Below are 18,403 nucleotides of genomic sequence, written 5' to 3'. Positions count from 1 at the left end.
ATAAAATGTTTTGAGTGGGTTTAAGAAGTGTTAAATAAGTTCAATCTACTGACTACAGTGAAAAATCAAGTGAGTTTACTGCTACAACTACATTAATAATAATTGGCATTAAGCAAATAAGGAAGGAAGGAAGGAAGGAAGGAAATGGTACATGAAGAAAAGACGGAATAAGGAGGAATGCAACATTTTGGATATCAACTGTCATAAAACATCAAAGAAAAGAAGTAGTAGAAGGATTGAAGGAAGGAACATTATTCAAAAAGTCAAAAGGTCAGTTGTATTTTAAATAAAAAAACAGGCTAAAACAAGGGAAAGCACATTGATGGTGTTTTAATTAAGACTGTTTTTCTCAGAATATAAATATTGGCAGAGTGGTAAATACTGAGGCATAAAAAGTCAATGCTGTTATAGATATTTAAGTTACATAATTTAAGTACATATTGGACAATTGAAAAATTGAAATGAAAGCTTTCAGATGCAGCTGTTTTCTCTGTGCTGAAAACTCATATCTTTTCCCTTTTAATCAAATGATTTATTTAGAGGAAGAACACAACACTTCAATGCCACACATAGTATGCAGACTAACTGTTAGAAATGAAAAATAAAAGAGGCCATGATTCCATTGAACCTCACACTTTGATTGTGTTCCAGTGTTTGTACTTGACTAATTGCATTGGGTCTTTGAGATGTTTTTACATGATGTTCACAGGTCTGGTTTCCGCTCTGTGCTGTAAACACTGTCATTTCAAATGCTTTTAAAAGTCTGACACAGGAAAATGAACACACTGATGGTGTGAGCCATGAAGAAAGTCCACGAGCGGAGCGATAATCTTAACTCCTGGAGTCCAAACATGACTAATGTCATCAAGGTCAAACAAACTTGTGCAGGAATTTCATTCCAGATCATGCAGTGAGACCATGAATAATATGTTTTAGAGGTCCTTCCCGGTGCTCGTTGCGTTACTCCACGTCCCATATCTCGCAGAGCAGCGGGGTGAATTTGTGGTCGTTCATTCTCCATGATGTGAGCATCTCTGCGTGGTAATGGTTGAGTGTTCTCAGCTCCGTCAGGCGGCCCAGGAGACGAGCGAAGTACTGCGGCTCCTGTGGATGCTGCAGGACACACAGCTTCCTTAGCACGTCCAGCATGGGCTCCTGAAGTCTCTCAACAGCCTGCTGCTCTTTCACATAGGGCCGGTCTGCAGAAGTACATTAGTCTTTCAGGGCAGTTGTTCCCACAGACCGGGGTCAGGAGACATTTTTTGGGGTCACTAAATATATTTGCCGGTATTTTATTTCCAGAATTTTAATTAAAGCTGCAGTGTGTAACTTTTGGTGATTTTTTTTGTTGTTGATATTATTCTGCCTCAGTTGGGTTTTTGAGAACAAGAATAATGCATCCTTCATCTGAAAACAGAATCTGTCAAGCAATACTATCAGACCTGACTAAAGGCCCCGATGTACTTCCGTGCACAGCGCCTGCGGACATGTAAAATGCGTCATTAACGCGTGTTGGGTGCGCGTTAGGTGCGCGTTAGGTGCACATTGGGTGCGCGTGAACAGCTTCTTGAATTTAAAATACTATAGTTTATGTTACAGATTTAGCTATATTTATGAAATAGCACATGCATAAAATTAATGACTTCAGAACACATTTTCTCTTGTCTCAATTAATATTGTGAGTCAGGTTGTGATAGATTGTCATAAAGTTTGGGAAACACCGTTTTTTTTTAGGCATCAAAGATAATATACCGTCATTAAAATACCCTGTCTGGATCAGGTAGTTGTTAAAAAGCTGTGTTACCTGGTGTCAAGATGGCAATGGCTGTGAGGAGAGCCTGTTCCTCCTGCATCATGTGGAGTTCACCAATGCTCTTGTAAAAGTTGAACATGGGCGTCATGAATTCTTCTGAAATACCTGCAGAAAAATGACAGGAAGTATTATTTTGGCTTCATATGCAGTCTAAAAAAATAAATAAAATAAAAAATATTGCTGGAGCACTGGCTTCGCAAGCTCTTCTTAGAGCACCAGAGTGAAAGACTCATGGACATCTGATGGTGAGACTGCAGATTGCAAAATCAAAAAAGAAAAGTAGTAAATGGCCTTCTTGAACAGTTAACTTTGAGAAAAAGACGCAGGAAATGCAAGAGAATCTTGTCTTACATAACAGTCTGAACTTTGAACCGAGACATTCAATCAGCAGATGTGTGCATTTTCAGGAGGTAGATTAAGATGTTGCTATGGAATCTAGTCAGTTTGCTCTTAAGAGTCTTAAGAATATGTCATAGGCCACCCCACTTGTACAAATCAAACTTAGCTTAATGACCACTGGGCTGAGCTGTAGGTACACGGTGGTGAGGTGGCTAGCAATGTAGCCTCACAGCAAGAAGGTCACTGGGTTCTCTGGTCCCCTCCCACAGTCCAAAAACATGCAATATGGGAATTAGGTAAATTGGAAACTCTAAATTGACTACATTGACTAAATTGACCATAGATGTGAGTGTGTGAGTGAATGTGTTTGTCTCTACATGTGGCCCTGTGATGGACTGGTGACCTGTCCAGCGTGTAGCCCGCCAGCGACCCTCATGTGGAGGATAAAGCGGTCAAAGATGAGTGAGAGTGAGAAATTCAATTGCCTCACAGACGATTCAAAGGCTCAAACACTAACTATGAAACGCTTCTGTTATTATTCAGAGGGTCACTGAGGTGAGCACTATCAAAGAGGAGGAGTAACTGTGAGAGGAAGAAGAGAGAACAAAGACAGACACATGATTCCTTTATGAATATTTTGTGCTGTATATTTGCAAACCACAGCCATTGTAAAAGGAATAGTTCAGGGTTTTTTTTGAAGAGTGGTTGTAAGAGGTATTGCCTAAAGCGTGCCACTGTACCAGCCTAGTATTTGGACGCTCACTCTCAATGTTTGCATGGCTGCCTTCAGGGACACAAGGAAAAACAGATTTCAGCCACAGGACAAAGGTCTCAGCTAATAAAATCTACACTTGCTTAAGTCTATGCTTTCTTGACACTACGTTTTTCCTCTCTGTAAAACAGTTGTGGATTAACAACTCTTTTTGTCCTGTGATGCAAAATTCCTGATTTTCTATGGACTTTGGTGTGAGGAGTCAGCACTTCATTAACTTAAGTTTCCAGCTGTAAAATATTGTCTTAATGGCATTAACAGTGGCCAACATATTTTTAAGATAACATAAATCTCTGCACGTTTTCTCCGAGATAGCTGTGTGCTTGGCTACGTCAATGCTGTGTTAACACCTTATACAACCACAGCTATCCCTTCAAATGAATGCATTTCACTTTAAATGCAGTTCAAGAGAAGAAAAATGGGATTGCACTTCAGACAAAAATCGTTGACCATATGTTTTCATACATTCAAGCATATTAAAACACCGTAGTTACATAGTAGGCTCTGCAAAACCCTAGATACATATAACAAATATAATCTTCTCTGATTTTCTTCTTTACATTATTATTCATAGACATGAAGAATCATGAGCACAAAATGCTCTCTCTATGATTTGCACTGGGGGAGAAGACACTGTCTGTCTGTCTGGACACATCAGCAAGCAGAAATCAGAAATGCCAGTGAGGTTCAGAGGCAGAGAAGTGGACAAAAGCACTCTCGATGTTTTGATAAGAAACAATGGTCTCCTCAGACAGCTCTGCTGCCTTATACTCCCAGACTGGCCTATAGTGTGAATATCTCCCATCGCTACTATTCACACCAGCGATGTACCAAGGGACCCACTGAGGCACACACACACACACTGCTACTGTCTGTCTAACTGTCCAGTCTGTTGACAGAATGACACCTCAGATACTTATAAATTATTTTTATTTTGCCACCAGTCGCCCAGCCTGTGGGACTTTACATAACAATGTATTTGTGTTGTAAATTAAACCCAATTCCATGGAAGACCTGGGTTTATTTTACCCACTCTAATAGGAGAGTTGTGAGTGTGAGTGTATGAGACATTTATTAATTCTCTACACTGACTAACAATTTCCATGGATCCACCAGAGTGGGACACTTCTAAACCTACAATATTTTAAGAATATGTTTGCTGTTTATTCTCACTGTCAGGCAGCCTATTTCAGCTGGAAATGTACGTTTGTATAATGCTCACTCTGCCTGCACCAAAACATATAGAGAAAATCAGCGATATTACATCACAGCACACAGGAGTTTTTCAATCCACTGCTGCCTCTATCAGTAAACTCAAATCTGTTGTTTCACGAGTTTGCTGTTTGAAATCTTTTGTCCAGATTTACCTAAGACTTACCTCAGCGACACAAGCTGACCAAACAAGGCATCAGTAGACCAGTAACTCTATTCGAAAATGTATTTTCTCTAATGACTTTGGTGCAGGGGAGAAAGGCTGTCTAACAGTAAAAACAAACAACAACAAAAAACGTAGCAAACTTATTTAAGATATTGTAGACTTAAGCGGGCCTATATTTTATTAGTTGAGTCTTTTGTTTAGTGCTCAGTGAATACATCGCTGATAATTTGTCAGTACCTCATGAAACCATACTTGCTGAAAAACCCTGAACTATGCCTTTAAGTGGTAGTGGTAAGCATGCCAACACACAGACCTTAAAAAAGAGTGAAACTCTACACATGTGTGTCGGTGTAATCTACACCAAACTGGAGATTAACAGGCCAGCACGCATCTCGCAGCTGCATCACAAAGATCAGGCCCATCAATTATTAAAAGGAGGATCCGACTGGATTTGGCTGCATGAGGAACTACAACCGAGTGTCGTAACGATGCAGGTTCACCAGCGACAGGTGGAGCAAAGGCCCCGGACTCTTGAAGGTCAACAGCTGTGGTTATAATTTAAAAATCGAGAAGAACTTCGAAGACCACAGTTATTTTCACCAAGTTAGAATCCCAGTTTATTTTTGACTCACCACTCTTGCGTATCCTCTCCTCTAAAACCTCCGTGTGTCCGTTTGGCATCTTTCTGCTGAAAACCTGGGCTGAGCGCAGAAACATGGCCTCCACGGCTGAGCCCTTCAGCAGAGCGATCTGATCTTCATGATTCAGAGACAGAAAACCTGCCACACACATCCAGAAAATACTCACTGCAACATGCAAGGAATGGAGTGTTTGCTACCATGGTCCCTATATAAAAAAATAAGAAATAAAAGTCTATATTTTCTGTGAACAATAATACCTGGAATATTTTTTGTAAACTCCACCAGAACTTGAACTTGACTAGTTGCCATTTCTGTCAACAGAAGGAAGTTCTCCTCTTCACTGTATTGTTCTTGTAGCTGCAGAGGAAGAGACGTAAGTCGTTACTTTATGGAACTGTTTCATTGTCAAAAGGTTGTTGAGGAATAAAAATGACTGCAAGTTCCCAAGTTTTGGCAACCTCAGCCAGAAGTAAATCCTAATCTGCCTTTTGTGGTGGGAGCTACATAAATGTGTAACAGAAGCTGGATTACTGTGCTTGGTTCCCCAACGAAAAGGTGCCAAATCAATTATTTTGGTATTCTTCTCACTGTTTGAGTAACATTTCGAACCACTTGGTGGAAACAGGGCTTCTACTCAACTCCACTCTACTCAGTTTGGTATCAGTCACGTTGTTTTTCCATGACTATAGTACCTCCTCAATGTGGGCAGGGTGGTCATAGCACGGCCGTCAGACGTTGTCCTCCAGTGATGACACTCTCTGACCAATGATTAAAGTTATTAAGGGAAAGTATAACAATGTACGACGAGGAAAGTATTCCTCTGCATTTGACCCATCCTAGAATTAGAAGCAGTGGGCTGCCACACTGAGTAGCGCCCGGGGAGCATTGGGGGTTGGGTACCTTGCTCAGGGGTACCCCAGCCATTTTTGGCCAGGTGGGGATTTGATCCGGCGACAAGTCAAGTTCCCTTTCCACTTGGCCACAGACTGCCAGTAGTAGATACTTAAAAGGTACCAGGTACCATCACTAATGGAAAAGCAAAAAAAAACAACAACCAAGTAGAGTGGAGTCGTGCTAGAACTGTAATGCATTTCTATTATGTTAATTGTGGAAACCAGATCCGGGTTTGCTGCTCTAAACCATACGTGATGAACTGAAATGCACTGAACCGCTTCCTGTCTCTCACACTGTGACCCTCGTGGAGGATAAAGCAGTAGAAGATGAATGAGTGAGTGAGTGAGTGAGTGAGTGAGTGAGTAAGCAAGCTTGATGGAAACTTAGCTAAAGCTGTAAAATAAAGCACTTTGACGAAGCTCATCTGTTTACATTTTTGAAGACCAAAAACAAATAGAACAAAAAAGCCAAACACTTTGGAGAAATATGAAGTTAAATGTACCAGTTTTTTGGCCACATCTTGAGGAATTTGATGTCTGTTATAAGCTTCTACAACGACTTTCATGAGCGCTTGCTGCTCTTTGGTGATTTTAACTTTTTCCTGAATTTGAGAAAGCCAAAAAACAACAACAACATCAACACGTGTATGAAACATTAAGTCACAGATCTATTAAATGAAGGCGAGTGTGTGATGATCACCTTGAAGAGTCTGGTGGTTGAGGTGACCTGTTTGTTGTCTGTGTTGTCCGCCGCCTCTGTCTCGTCTCCGGTGGACTGTCCCGGGGAAGCCTTGGTGTTCTTCCGTAGCCTTTTAGATTTACACTGGATCTCTGTCAGCAGGCCTGCCGGCGGTGACAGAGCCCTGTTTAATACCTCACAGCTCATTTTTCATTGTCCATTTGAGACCATATTAAACCTGCACACACTGCTGAAATCTGGAATTTTTTGTTGTACTTTTGTTGTCATTTTAGCACAACAGGGTTTCAAATGGTGACATGATCTTGAGCTGTGTTTCCCAACCCTGGTGCCCGGCATGTTTTAGATGTTTCCCTGCTCCAACACACCTGATTCTAACGGTCAGCTCATCAACAAGCTCTGCAAACGCCTGATAATTACACATTTATTTGAATCAGGTGTGTTGGAGCAGGGCAGGGCAGGTTTTTGCAACATAAATATAACAATTCAAGATGGTTTAGAATTAAACCTTGCAAGACATGGGACTTAATACAGTTATAAAACCTTATCAGTCTTATTTCTAAGTACCTATTTACATAGAAGGAATTTGCTTTAGTGGTTTGTCCATAAACAAACACAGTAACAAGAAAATAAGAATAAAGAACAGTCAGGATCAACATTAAATAAAGACATTAAACTGTACACAAATAAATACTTAAATAAATGAAAATAAGACTCGAATAGTGCAGAATATGAATATGTGCAGAAGCTGTGGTACAGAACAAATTTGGTTACACATTTGCTTTACTACAATAACTCTAAAGTATTGTATGACATTTTCTAATCGTCATAATAATAGTGCATGTGTGAAAATCTTTATTCCATCCCATTTCTATTTCTCTGTTTTTCGCAAGTTCAAACAAGTGAATGATGAAAATAAGTCAGTGGAAAGTCATCAAATATTAAAACAACAACTTCTCCAGTAAATTAAATATGTGTCTTTTCATGCGCTGGTGAAAAAAAAGGGGGTTTAATATGTTGAGCTGTGGTTGCGCCTGCAGCTTCAGTGCAGCCTGCAATATTCATCGCAACATCACTGCACTATTGATGAGCAACAGGAGTCCAGTCTTTCCCTCTGCTCGTTTCAGCCGTCAGCTCGTAATAGACTCTATAACTAATAGAGTGAGCACATTTATCACACACACACACATCTATATATATATATATATATATATATATATATATTTATATATAGTGCCATTTTTTTCATATATTATATATATAAATCCTGAAATTCCAGAAGACACAAAGCATCACTTTTAAGACAAATTACTTTTTCTTAAATGAAGCCCTTGGTGTCCGCCTACTGCTTCTATTCCTGTAATGGCAACAAAAGCTGAACCTCTCCATTGTCTAGTTAGTGATATTCAATCCACAGTAACAGTCACCGGCCCATGTCAGAATGGAAAATGAGGGCTCACCAGTGCAGCCTCTCTTGACACTGAACAGACATGTAGGTGGTGCGCTTCAGTTTCAATGAATGCATGACAATTCGTTACCGTGTTAATCACTGATTGACGGTTTAATGCATCGCCTTGAGTTAGTCGTCGAGTTTTGATACTTACATTCAGCCAACATGCCCATCTCTTTGCACTTCCGGAGTCGACACTCCTGGCATTTCCTCCGCATGTACATGTCCATCTCACAGTTTCCACCGCTCTTACATTTGTACACAGCTTTCTTCGTTATGCTCCGTCTGAAGAAACCTGTGCATTGACAAGGTGCAGAAGGTGAGATATTCTATACTCTTTGCTATGTACATAGAAGACACACAATTCAGGATACTTTTGATATTTGGACCCAGTTTTTAGAGATGGCAAACTATCGTGACCTCATTTTTACTTCTGTAACACTTAGTGTTATTCTGAATAAGAAAACCAGAGCTCAACAAGAAATAAATGTGAATGAATAACAAATGAATTTACATGAAAGTCATTTGACCTATATACATTTTTTACATGGTCATATTTTGATAGGTAGTAATAAATACAGTACATTGCTTTAAATAGTGTATTTAAGTATAGCGTAACTTGTGCAATTTAATGCATTTGTTAGATATAGATATATTTTTTAAGTTGGATAAAAGAGGATAATTATTTATATAATTATCCTCTTTTATAATAATATAAATATTTTTTCTTAATTTTAAAGGCTACCACAGTATACCTTTAAATTTTCTTTTTTTCCAAAAAACAACCTTTGTGACATTATTACATTGTGAAAGAATGATAGACTGAGTGGAACAAAGTTGAGACTGAAGCTGTCACTTGTTGTTATATGTTACAAAGGTCCCAGCTTGGCCTTGAACCACTTATTACAAAAAAAGTACTGTAGCTACTCTGCATTTTTAACATTTTGTTAATATTTCAGCTGACATATACTGAAATATTCATATATCTACAAACAGGAGAAATTTAGCTCCTACAACCAGCTAAAAAAGTGAAATGTTGCTTACATGCATTAATATGCATATATTTTGGTCACTTACTTCCTATACTGAATATTCTATTGTATTTTTTATAATCTTAACTTTCAATATCTTATCTTATCTTATCTTATCCTACCAATAACAGTGACAATCATAAAATAATTGAAGACACATTGGATACTTAGCCCTGCCAAGGAAGGCAAATGTTTCCCAGCCAAAGGATGGTGGATTCAATTTTCTGGGAATGTAGGTCATAACCCAAGAAAAATAACTGTTACTTTATGATGGTTACTTGAGCTTGGTGGAGGTTTGTGTTCTCTGAGTGCTTTCTCTTATATTTGAATGTGCCTTTAATGGCAGTGTCTTGTTTGAAATGGTGAATTCTGCATTTAATATTTTCCCCTGACAATTAAAACTTAAATGCATATCATTATAATTGGACGTATGAGTGAAACAATGCTGTTTTAATGCTGTTATGGAATCCCGTGAACCCCACTGGGTTCATGAGAGACAGAGACACACACACAGAGAGACAGAGAGAGATTCTGAGCTACAACATTTAGCACAATGCCATGCATTAGCGTAACTGAGCTCAGGTTGCTCCTGCATTGTACGGCAGAAAGCTGAGAGGCAACCAGATCTGACAGCGGCAGCAACACCAGGTTAGACCTGAGCCTCTTCTCAGTCAAATGGCAGGATGGAGCAGCTGCTGCACTCCAGCCATTGTCCTAACCTTACAGTGTGGAATTACACTCATATCCATTCACCCCACTGTTGGCATGAATCACAGCAAATTCACAGTGTCGTCAAACATGTGGAGGGAGGAGCAGCTACGGGTCACGACGACGTGGTCCCTGACAACTTACACTGTACGCGGAAATGGGTTTTCCTGTTATACAGTATCTTGAGATACATATGCAATATTCTCTATAAACCTGTCTGAATGAATATGAAGTATATATTTGAAAACTGCATGAATGTCCTGTTCACTATGTTCAGAGGTGGTTGGGGCAAAAAGTAGGGTAACTGTGGCTCAGTAGGTTAAAGGCTCATCTAGTCTAAATGACTCTTAACCAAAAAATGTGGCTATACAAAATATATAAAACTGTATATAGGCTTACATCACATTAGCATTACCACAACATAGCATTACCCATTCCAATTTAGTATCCAAATCAACACAGATGAGATTTGATAATTCACATTCATAACTAAAGACACATGGACCATATACAGACATAGGGCGAAAGCCGTGGTACACGCTGGACAGATAGCCAGTCCATCACAGCACCAAATAGAGGCAAACAACCATTCACACAATTCAAACAACCACCTAAAGTCAATTTAGAGTGTCCAATTTACCTAATCCCCAAATCTGCATGTTTTTGGACTGTGGGAGGAAACAGGAGAAAACCCCCGAAAAACAAGGGGAGAACAGGCCAACTCCACGCAGAGAGACCATTGTTACAACTGGGGTCGGAAAATCTTGCTGCACAGGCAACACCAACTGTGTGGCCCAAGTCACACAAGTTTGATAAGAAAATTCAAATCGACCATCAGATTTCTTCCGTGCCACTTCAGCCTGTTACTCTGCATCTAGTCCTTGAAGTGCTGTTTAAATGTGAGTGTAAGTGGATGATTGTCAAAATACATACAGACCAGTTACCATTTAACGAAATATTGGTAATCAAACCATATTCTGTCCTCACCAGAATGTCTTAGCTCTATAAGTAGATTACACATTTCACAGGATACACACTCACATACAGCTGCTGCTGCTGCTGCCGTAGATATGAGCAGGCCCTGTCATGTGTGGCTCTTAAAAGTCAACAGCTAAAAACAAGACCTTAATCTCTGAATGTGGGCCAAATGTCACTCTAAATCAGCACTAATGTATTCTGTCATATCCAGAGACCTGGATATACAGTTGAAATACAGCCTTGATTAAATAAATACACTGAACATTTTAAAAAGTTGATCAATTTTCTTTTGAATGAAAGTAGTTTTTATTGCACAGGACACATTTCTCCATTGTGTGCAATGATCAACAGTCAAATTGTAATAATTTGTGGCCATAATGAAAATAAATGACCACTGGATAATGCTTCAGTGTGAAAACAAGCAATACTGTCAGACTGAGGGAGCGTTTGTGTGTATGCAGCAGCAGCAGCAGCAGCAGCAGCACAGAGGTGGGTGGAGGCTAGAAGCGTTTATCCAATCAAACTGCAGAGCACCTGTTTTTGTTGTTTGTATATTTAGTTTTTTGAGCAGTAGAATTCACTTCTTTGTGTTTTCAGTCAAACTCCGACCTGCTTGCAGTCGAGTCGCTTTACTAGCGCCACGCTGCTGTTGCCTCCATCTGTCCTAACACAAAACAAAATCACTTCCTCGGTGCAGCACTGGAATGTCATCGGGCACGTTTAAGCACTGGAGCTTTAAATCCTATTTAGGATGTTGAATGTCTCTGAAAAGTACATTACAACGTTGATTTTTCATATTATTAACACACACATTCTCATATTTCTTTCATATTTTAGGACCTCATACATCCTCTCATACATTTGGACAGTCTACCCAAGGCCTTATCCCTAATCTTAACCATACCCAGTTAATATCTAACCTAAATCTCAACTACAATTCAAATGTTAGCCCTAAACTCAACCAGCTCCTCAGACATGAGGTTCTGCCAGGAAATCTCCTACATAGGTAACAAACTCACTGAAATCACTGTAACTACAGCTGAAATGAACACAGTGTGGATGAAAGTATGATCTTACCTTTACATCCCTCACAGGTGAGAGCGTTATAGTGGTATCCCGAGGCTTTGTCTCCACACACAACACACAGTTCCTCCCCTTTCACCCTTCCAGCTTGTGACATGTGCCGGGTCCTCTTGCACACGGTGGGCACCACAGCAGACGTCTCCTCCATCTCAGCATCATAGCTGACCTCCAGAGATCCTTTCCTCAGTTCATAAATCCCTGTGTTTGAGTACCATTCGTCTCCATTGTACTGAGGGTAGTAGTTCTGACTGGAGTAGTACTGTGTGGACGACATGGTCGGCTCCATGGACTGGTACTGCATGCTGGGATAGCCGGTGAAGGGTAAGACGTCAGGATCCTGCAGGAGAGGACTGCCGTGATCTGCCAGAATATCTGGGACGAGAAGAGGAGAATGATCTCACAGATGTTTGAATGAGAACATTTTATATGGAAGTATAGCTAATAACATCCATCCATCTTCTACCGCTTTATCCTCCAACATGAGGGTTGCTGTGCCAATCTCAGCTGTCACCAGCCCATCCCAGGGCCACATAGAGACAAACAACAATTGACTCTCACACTCACGGTCAAATTAGAGTGTCCAATTTACCTAATCCCCATATTGCATGTTTTTGGACTGTGGGAGGAAGCCGGAGAACCCGGAGAAAACCCATGCACACACGGGGAGAACATGCAAACTCCATGCAGAAAGACCCTTGAGCCGACCGTGCCGCAAACCCGGGTCTTCTTGCTGCAAAGGCAAGAGTGCTAACCACTACACCAACCGTGTGGCCCTAATAACATCTAATGTAATAATAATAACTATATTTTGCATGGCTTGTCATGGCAACAATTTAATTTCTATAGCACTGATAAAAATAACAGGTTGAGAAAAAACAGGCATCTTGAGGTCTGGAGAGAAACAAGAGGAACACAAAGGCAAAGTCATGAAATTTCTCCTGAACAAGATCATAAACTATTGTTGAGAGCTTTGAAAATACTCATAAATGGACACTGAGTAAAGATTATACTGCACTTTTCAAGGTCAAGGATGAACTTTCTCATGTAGATAACATACGCAGTAAAAGCTGGTCTACGAGCTGAGCAGTCAAGTACTGCAGGATGTACAGTAAAAATCATGTTTAATCCAAAAGTTTGCCTAAGAGAATCAAAGTTGCAGAGCTGAGAATGCTGCTCAGTGCACCTGAGAATAATTCAGTGTTGTTGTACTGAAGATCACTTTTTAAAAGTCTCGTTCTTGTCTTGGAGTCTGACATGTTCACTCGATTTCTTTCTCTGTCTCGATCAATAGAGGATTTTCTGGATTTTATATCAAGACCACAACTGACTGATTTTGTACAAATTGTTATTGTGATTAAATGGAAAATCCTTTATCTTCAAACACAACCAATAACATAAGTACTCGAAATTATATTAGATATAGATATAGATATAGATTAGATATTAGCTGCCACCACTCTTTCACACAAAGTCTGGGAGAGAAATGTCAACAAATTGTTCAAATCCGCTTTCCTAAAAACACAAATAACTAATTTGCATAACAACATATTCAGGAAAAAACAGAAAACGGTCCACGGTCCACATTGCTGTACCATGCTCTCACTTGGGAGAGAGCTCTCATGATGTGGGATCAAAGAAAGGTTTTGATTCATTTGAAGAATTACATGTATAATTACGTTTTTAATAACATGCATAAAATTAAGTTGTAATTCATTTATAAAATCATTTCTTTACCAATTCAAAGTGATATTAGGTGTTACAGCTATAGTAGTATAATTGTGATTTCATGATTGAGTACCATCTTTAAAAATGGGTCCCCACATAAAAACTTTAGGACACAGTGAATTACTTTTCCTGGGAATTAGCAGATAAGACATAACATTATAATTGCTAACAATGTCATAGTGTCCTGTGTGTTTTCAGTGTTGTGAGCAGGACCAGCTTTTGGCATGGCTTCTGTTCTTTGTAGGAAGACAACTTCAAATACAAAATTAAGTATTAAAACATTATTGCTGTACAACCTCTTTGAAAGGCAACCAATCCTGGTTGTGAGACAAGTAGATCAATATTGGCCTACTTACTCAGATATACCTCTATATGTTGTCTGATATTGGCAGAACATAATGCAAAAAAGGTAATGGTGAGTTATAACTCTCTAACTTCTAGTGGTTTTTGGTAAATTAAACTTAACCAAATATCTATAAAATAGAGCCCAACCAGTATTATATAGTGCTCGGTCTAAGCTCGTCACAGTCCATTAAAGCAATGGTTTGGTCTTGGTACACTCTTACACTGCCTTAAACACTACAGCATTTATAATCTGTATAAAACACAGCTCCTTCTGTCCTTGAACTTCAGTTTTATTGTGGAAAGAAATCTCTGTATCAGTTTTGTTTGACGTCTATAGAAGCCGGTGAGAGTAGAAACAGTCTCAGCAGTAGTCTGCAATGCACACTACATACTATAAACCTGTTAATGATTAACAGTTTGCTTGCACAGAGCACACTGTGTCTTTTACCGACATCGTGTAACTCCACTCCAAACAAGTTACTTTTGCAACTGATGCAAGAATGTCAATAGGATCCTAATATTGTGCCATGGTATGTTCATCACATTTCCTTTAAAAAATACATAGTTATAAGAACACGCTATAAAAAAGAATCCCTTTACTGTACAGAAATATCCTCATGTATTTAAAGCAGACACTGTTAATACAAACAGAATATGTGTAAACCACTGACCTCTTGAAGACTTGCTCTGGACCATGGCCATCTCAGTGTGACCAAACACGGTATTCAGAGAATTTACTGTCTGATCTCAGTCCAATTCTGTATAATAGGTCAATCCTTCTCTCCATGCCTGGCTTAAAAAAATCAATTTCTCTATTCTGATGGAAACGTTTCCTCTAAAGTCGAGAGAACAGATGAAGAACCAAACCTCTTGGTGTTAGCTTGAGAAGTGCCAAGGGGAGCAAAGGTTGCGACAGCTACTCATTAACATCCAAGATGCACGTTCTTACATAATTACAAGTAGCTGACAAGTGTGTAAAGTCGTTGTCAGATTTGGACAGTGGTACCATTTGGCTGCTACTGTTTGGTGCGTTTGGATTTCTACAAACGTGCACTTGCATGTGGAAACATCTGGAGTTGTGTAGGCAACTGGCCTTGCTTGAGTTCCTTGAAGATATTATCAAGAAAGGTTGTCTCAACAAGACGTCAAGCTTTGTATGAAAATAGACTGCATGCTTTTGCCTCGAATTCCATGGGATATTTACACCAATCGCCAGGGAGTGACGCTTTTTCTGTCACCCAATCAGCTGTTGTTGACCGTACAGCACAAATGTACTCTGGTACCTCTGGTAGGGCAGGGTGCCAAGGAATGGTGTGGTTGGGGCTGGTTATTTTGGTACTATTCCAAATGGAAAACGCAAAAACATACATACCATACTTACAAAGGAACAGTTCCACTCAGTGGAAACTTAGCTAATGACTGTGATCAAGAGAAGACAAAAATCTCTGAAATGCTAGTATTAGCGTCCAAAAATGGTAGCCCAAGATGGTAATTATAGTCAACATTTACCTGCAGCATGATGTTGTCATTGTTAGCATTTAACTAACATCACTGCAGCTATCTCTTTCCTTGAGCTAGCTTCTGCCTGGTAGACTCACCAAAAAAGTGGGCGCTCTCTGAGATGGAGTATTCATCGTTGGGCGGGATTTGCAGTGGTCCCACCACATTGATGTCGGGGCCCACCCACTCATTCATTCAGGAGGGTCGTCGGGCACCAGCGCAGGGTTAGCAAAGAAATGTTCCCCAACGTAATGGTGTGCCTCTGTTTACCTCTGTAACAAGCATAGAAATAATGTGAGTTGTGGGTCATAATGAGAGGAGAGCTCGTATACTTGCACCAGATAGTAATTAAACGTCATCATGGGAGTCTCTGCATCAACACACCTGACAAGTCTTCTCTCCCACTCAGGGATAATGTATTCAGGAGCTGCTAATGAAGAGGTTGGAGGTGGAAGTCAGGCTACAACACGGCCTCTGTGAGAGCACATCAGGAAAGAAAATCAGTTTTTTAAATGTCCTGTCCCATTTCATATTCAAATCCATATTAGTCATCAGGGTTGACTTGACATGATACATGACAAAATTAGTGTTAACTAAACATAATCTATGAAAACTTTCTAGCTTAGTTTGAATATAAAGCTCATTTAACAATATCATGAAAACATGAAATGAATAGCAGTAGAGTTAAAATCTCTCGGAAAATCGTTTTTAAACTTTACTTGAAACAATACTTTCATAAACCTCACAGGCCACATTTCCTTTTAATTAGCTCTGTGTAATTTCCCCTGAGATTAAAAAGCAACCCACACCTATACAGAAATCTCCCGTCCACACTTCCAGCCCACACAACGGTCAAACATAACTCTCTATACGTGTCAAATACATAAGCTCCCTTTGGGCTCATATAAGAGGGCACTGGCTCATGAACATGAAATACATCAACACTCAGTCTTCTGGCTCTTACCTTATTCTGGTTGGTTAATGTTTTATTCCTGTGTGGTAATAATTCTCTTCAGCCTTTGTTTTTGAGCTCCATTAATAGTAGCTGATGTGCATCAAGCTGCATGTGTCTGGACTTCAGTGAGAGAGCATGTGTGACCAGTTTAGGTCAGGGAGAAATGGATGGTTATTAATTAAACTGTCCATTCCTGTGCATGCCAACCCCCTCCTCCATCTCCGTTTAAAAAAAAAAAAATCCCACTTTATCATAACAAGGCCTGCCTCACAAATCCAATCCAGCAGACCATGGTCAGAAATCCCACCCACATACACAAGCATCACGCATGCAGCATACATGCAGTCATTAGTATTACACAAACATCTGAGCAAGCAGAGCTGCTATCGCTCTAAAGTCCACTTGTTTCTGTGTGAAACAATGTTTTATTTATCTATTAGTTTGCTCATATGGATATATCATATATATATTTTCATAAGCATCCCGAGAAATCGGATATCATAAAACTCCTGAGCATGTGTGTTGATCATTGCCATTCGTCCTTGAAAACCTCAAAGCCATTTCACCATGTGATTGCGATGTGCAGGGACCAGTTTACACCAGATTTGTGTACATTGGCACTCTGATACATGAGTGTACCTACCCTGATAGCTTTGTGTATTCTAAGATTATCCGAAATTCAAACCCCTAATGTCTTTATGATCCTTGATTTGTCAAAAAAAATACAAACAATAGTTTAATCATTGATAGGCTGTTGCTCCATCCACAGGCCCTTCTGAGTCAACAGACGTCTCTTTGAAATAAACAGAACCTTTGCCATTGGTTGTTTGTGGACTATGTGGTCTCTGTTTGACACAACATGTGAGGAATGAGGTGACAGAGGTGGCTTCTGGGAAAAGATAGACACGTACAGTAGTCAAAGTTCTAACAAGTGTGGATCAGGTTGATTTCAAACTATTTTAAATCTGTCTCACTGTTTGTTATTGTGAAAAGTAGAACAGATATTAGGTGTTGGTTTTGGGCTTTAGTGTTTCCATTCACGGGATTGTGAGTGACACGCACACACTAAAACAAAAACACAAAAGTGACATAATCAGACACATGCTCTCGAGGACTTGATGGCACTGTCAGGATGACCAGCAACAGCGTCTGTAGCCTTGAAAACGTATCATTGACAGTGTAAGAGGGAATAATCACAAGATTTCATTAATAATTACTAAGTTGTTGTGTATATTTAGACATTTTTCAGTTCTCATCTCTTCTAGTGGGAGTAGTTTGGAGGAGTGAGTTTGACACGCATGAGGAATATCCTGTCCAGTAATTATGTCCTGTGGTGAAAATGAAGCAGAAGGGTAAAAAGCAGATAAGACAAAGGATGTTTACCACAGGGTGATGGGAAACAGAAACAGTCTTTGTCAGAATATTTAAAAATGTCTAATTTAAGCATGCTAACAAAAACAGGCAGTGTTAGGGACAACTTAAGATAATGAGAATGTACATCATCATGCCCTCGTGACAGACAAGAGTGGAAATCAGCTACAGAGGGGGAAAAAGTGTAGAAGGAACAAAGTGCTTGATTATTTATTTTCAGCATGTTTTATTTCTTTCTCTGCAGCTGCAAGGATGAAGGCAAACCTCTTGGATTGCCGTCTTGATTCGAGACTGAAATACTGTAAAACAGTTATTATATACACAGGTATTTATTGTCACCCGAGGATGGAACCAAATAACATTTTCGGTTTGTAACACTTTTCTCAGATGGTAATTTGAGAAAATGTAATTTACAGTTACAATGCTACACTTCTTCATGTTAGCACTGTTAGCGTTAGCATGTTAGCAAGATATCATTAGCATGTACAATCTTACAGAAACCTGCTGTACACTCTCGGGGGGCCTTATCTTTCACTTAGCATCAAGTAGGCACCTTCCCTTGGTTCAAATTAACACTTTCCGTCCGGAGCCCCATGTAAAAACAAAAATAGATGCACCTGTGCCATGTAAGTAGCATATGTTGGTCTTAAAGGTCCATTTAAGAATTAGAGACATCAGACAGAAAGACTGCAGATTGTTGTCAGGGAAACTAAAGAAAGGACCC

At 39.6% G+C, this 18,403-nt stretch overlaps 1 protein-coding gene across 3 annotated transcripts; it reads right to left on the bottom strand.

Annotated features, from left to right (window-relative positions):
- Window positions 1-314: 314 nt before the first annotated feature.
- nr1h4 (nuclear receptor subfamily 1, group H, member 4) lies at window positions 315-16,535 on the bottom strand. 3 transcript variants are annotated; one of them, XM_058644363.1, is made up of 11 exons: window positions 16,318-16,534; window positions 15,738-15,827; window positions 15,452-15,625; window positions 11,778-12,155; window positions 8,138-8,278; window positions 6,537-6,679; window positions 6,340-6,438; window positions 5,201-5,300; window positions 4,935-5,081; window positions 1,805-1,918; window positions 315-1,199 (listed from the first exon to the last, which is right to left on the bottom strand). In XM_058644363.1, the coding sequence occupies exons 3-11, from the start codon at window positions 15,546-15,548 to the stop codon at window positions 961-963; spliced, it is 1,458 nt and encodes a 485-aa protein (XP_058500346.1). In that variant the 5' UTR covers window positions 15,549-15,625; window positions 15,738-15,827; window positions 16,318-16,534; the 3' UTR covers window positions 315-960. The 3 variants fall into 3 exon arrangements, with proteins under 3 accessions (XP_058500346.1, XP_058500348.1, XP_058500347.1); XM_058644365.1 differs by lacking the exon at window positions 6,340-6,438 and having other exon boundaries at window positions 16,318-16,535; XM_058644364.1 differs by lacking the exons at window positions 15,452-15,625; window positions 15,738-15,827; window positions 16,318-16,534 and adding an exon at window positions 14,525-14,869.
- Window positions 16,536-18,403: the final 1,868 nt, after the last annotated feature.

The sequence above is a fragment of the Solea solea genome, chromosome 12 (genome assembly GCF_958295425.1).
Source record: "Solea solea chromosome 12, fSolSol10.1, whole genome shotgun sequence".
In the NCBI taxonomy this organism is placed as follows: domain Eukaryota; kingdom Metazoa; phylum Chordata; class Actinopteri; order Pleuronectiformes; family Soleidae; genus Solea; species Solea solea.
This window is presented reverse-complemented; position numbering and strand designations above follow the sequence as displayed.

What these genes read in the sequence shown, in the direction of transcription:
- nr1h4 (XM_058644363.1), bottom strand. Translation starts at nt 15,548, where the DNA reads ATGAATGAGTGGGTGGGCCCCGACATCAATGTGGTGGGACCACTGCAA. An exon ending in GATGGGCATGTTGGCTGAAT is followed by an intron (nt 6,680 to 8,137) that starts GTAAGTATCAAA and finishes CACCGCCGGCAG; the next exon opens with GCCTGCTGACAGAGATCCAG. An exon ending in GTTTACAAAAAATATTCCAG is followed by an intron (nt 5,082 to 5,200) that starts GTATTATTGTTC and finishes TGTGTGTGGCAG; the next exon opens with GTTTTCTGTCTCTGAATCAT.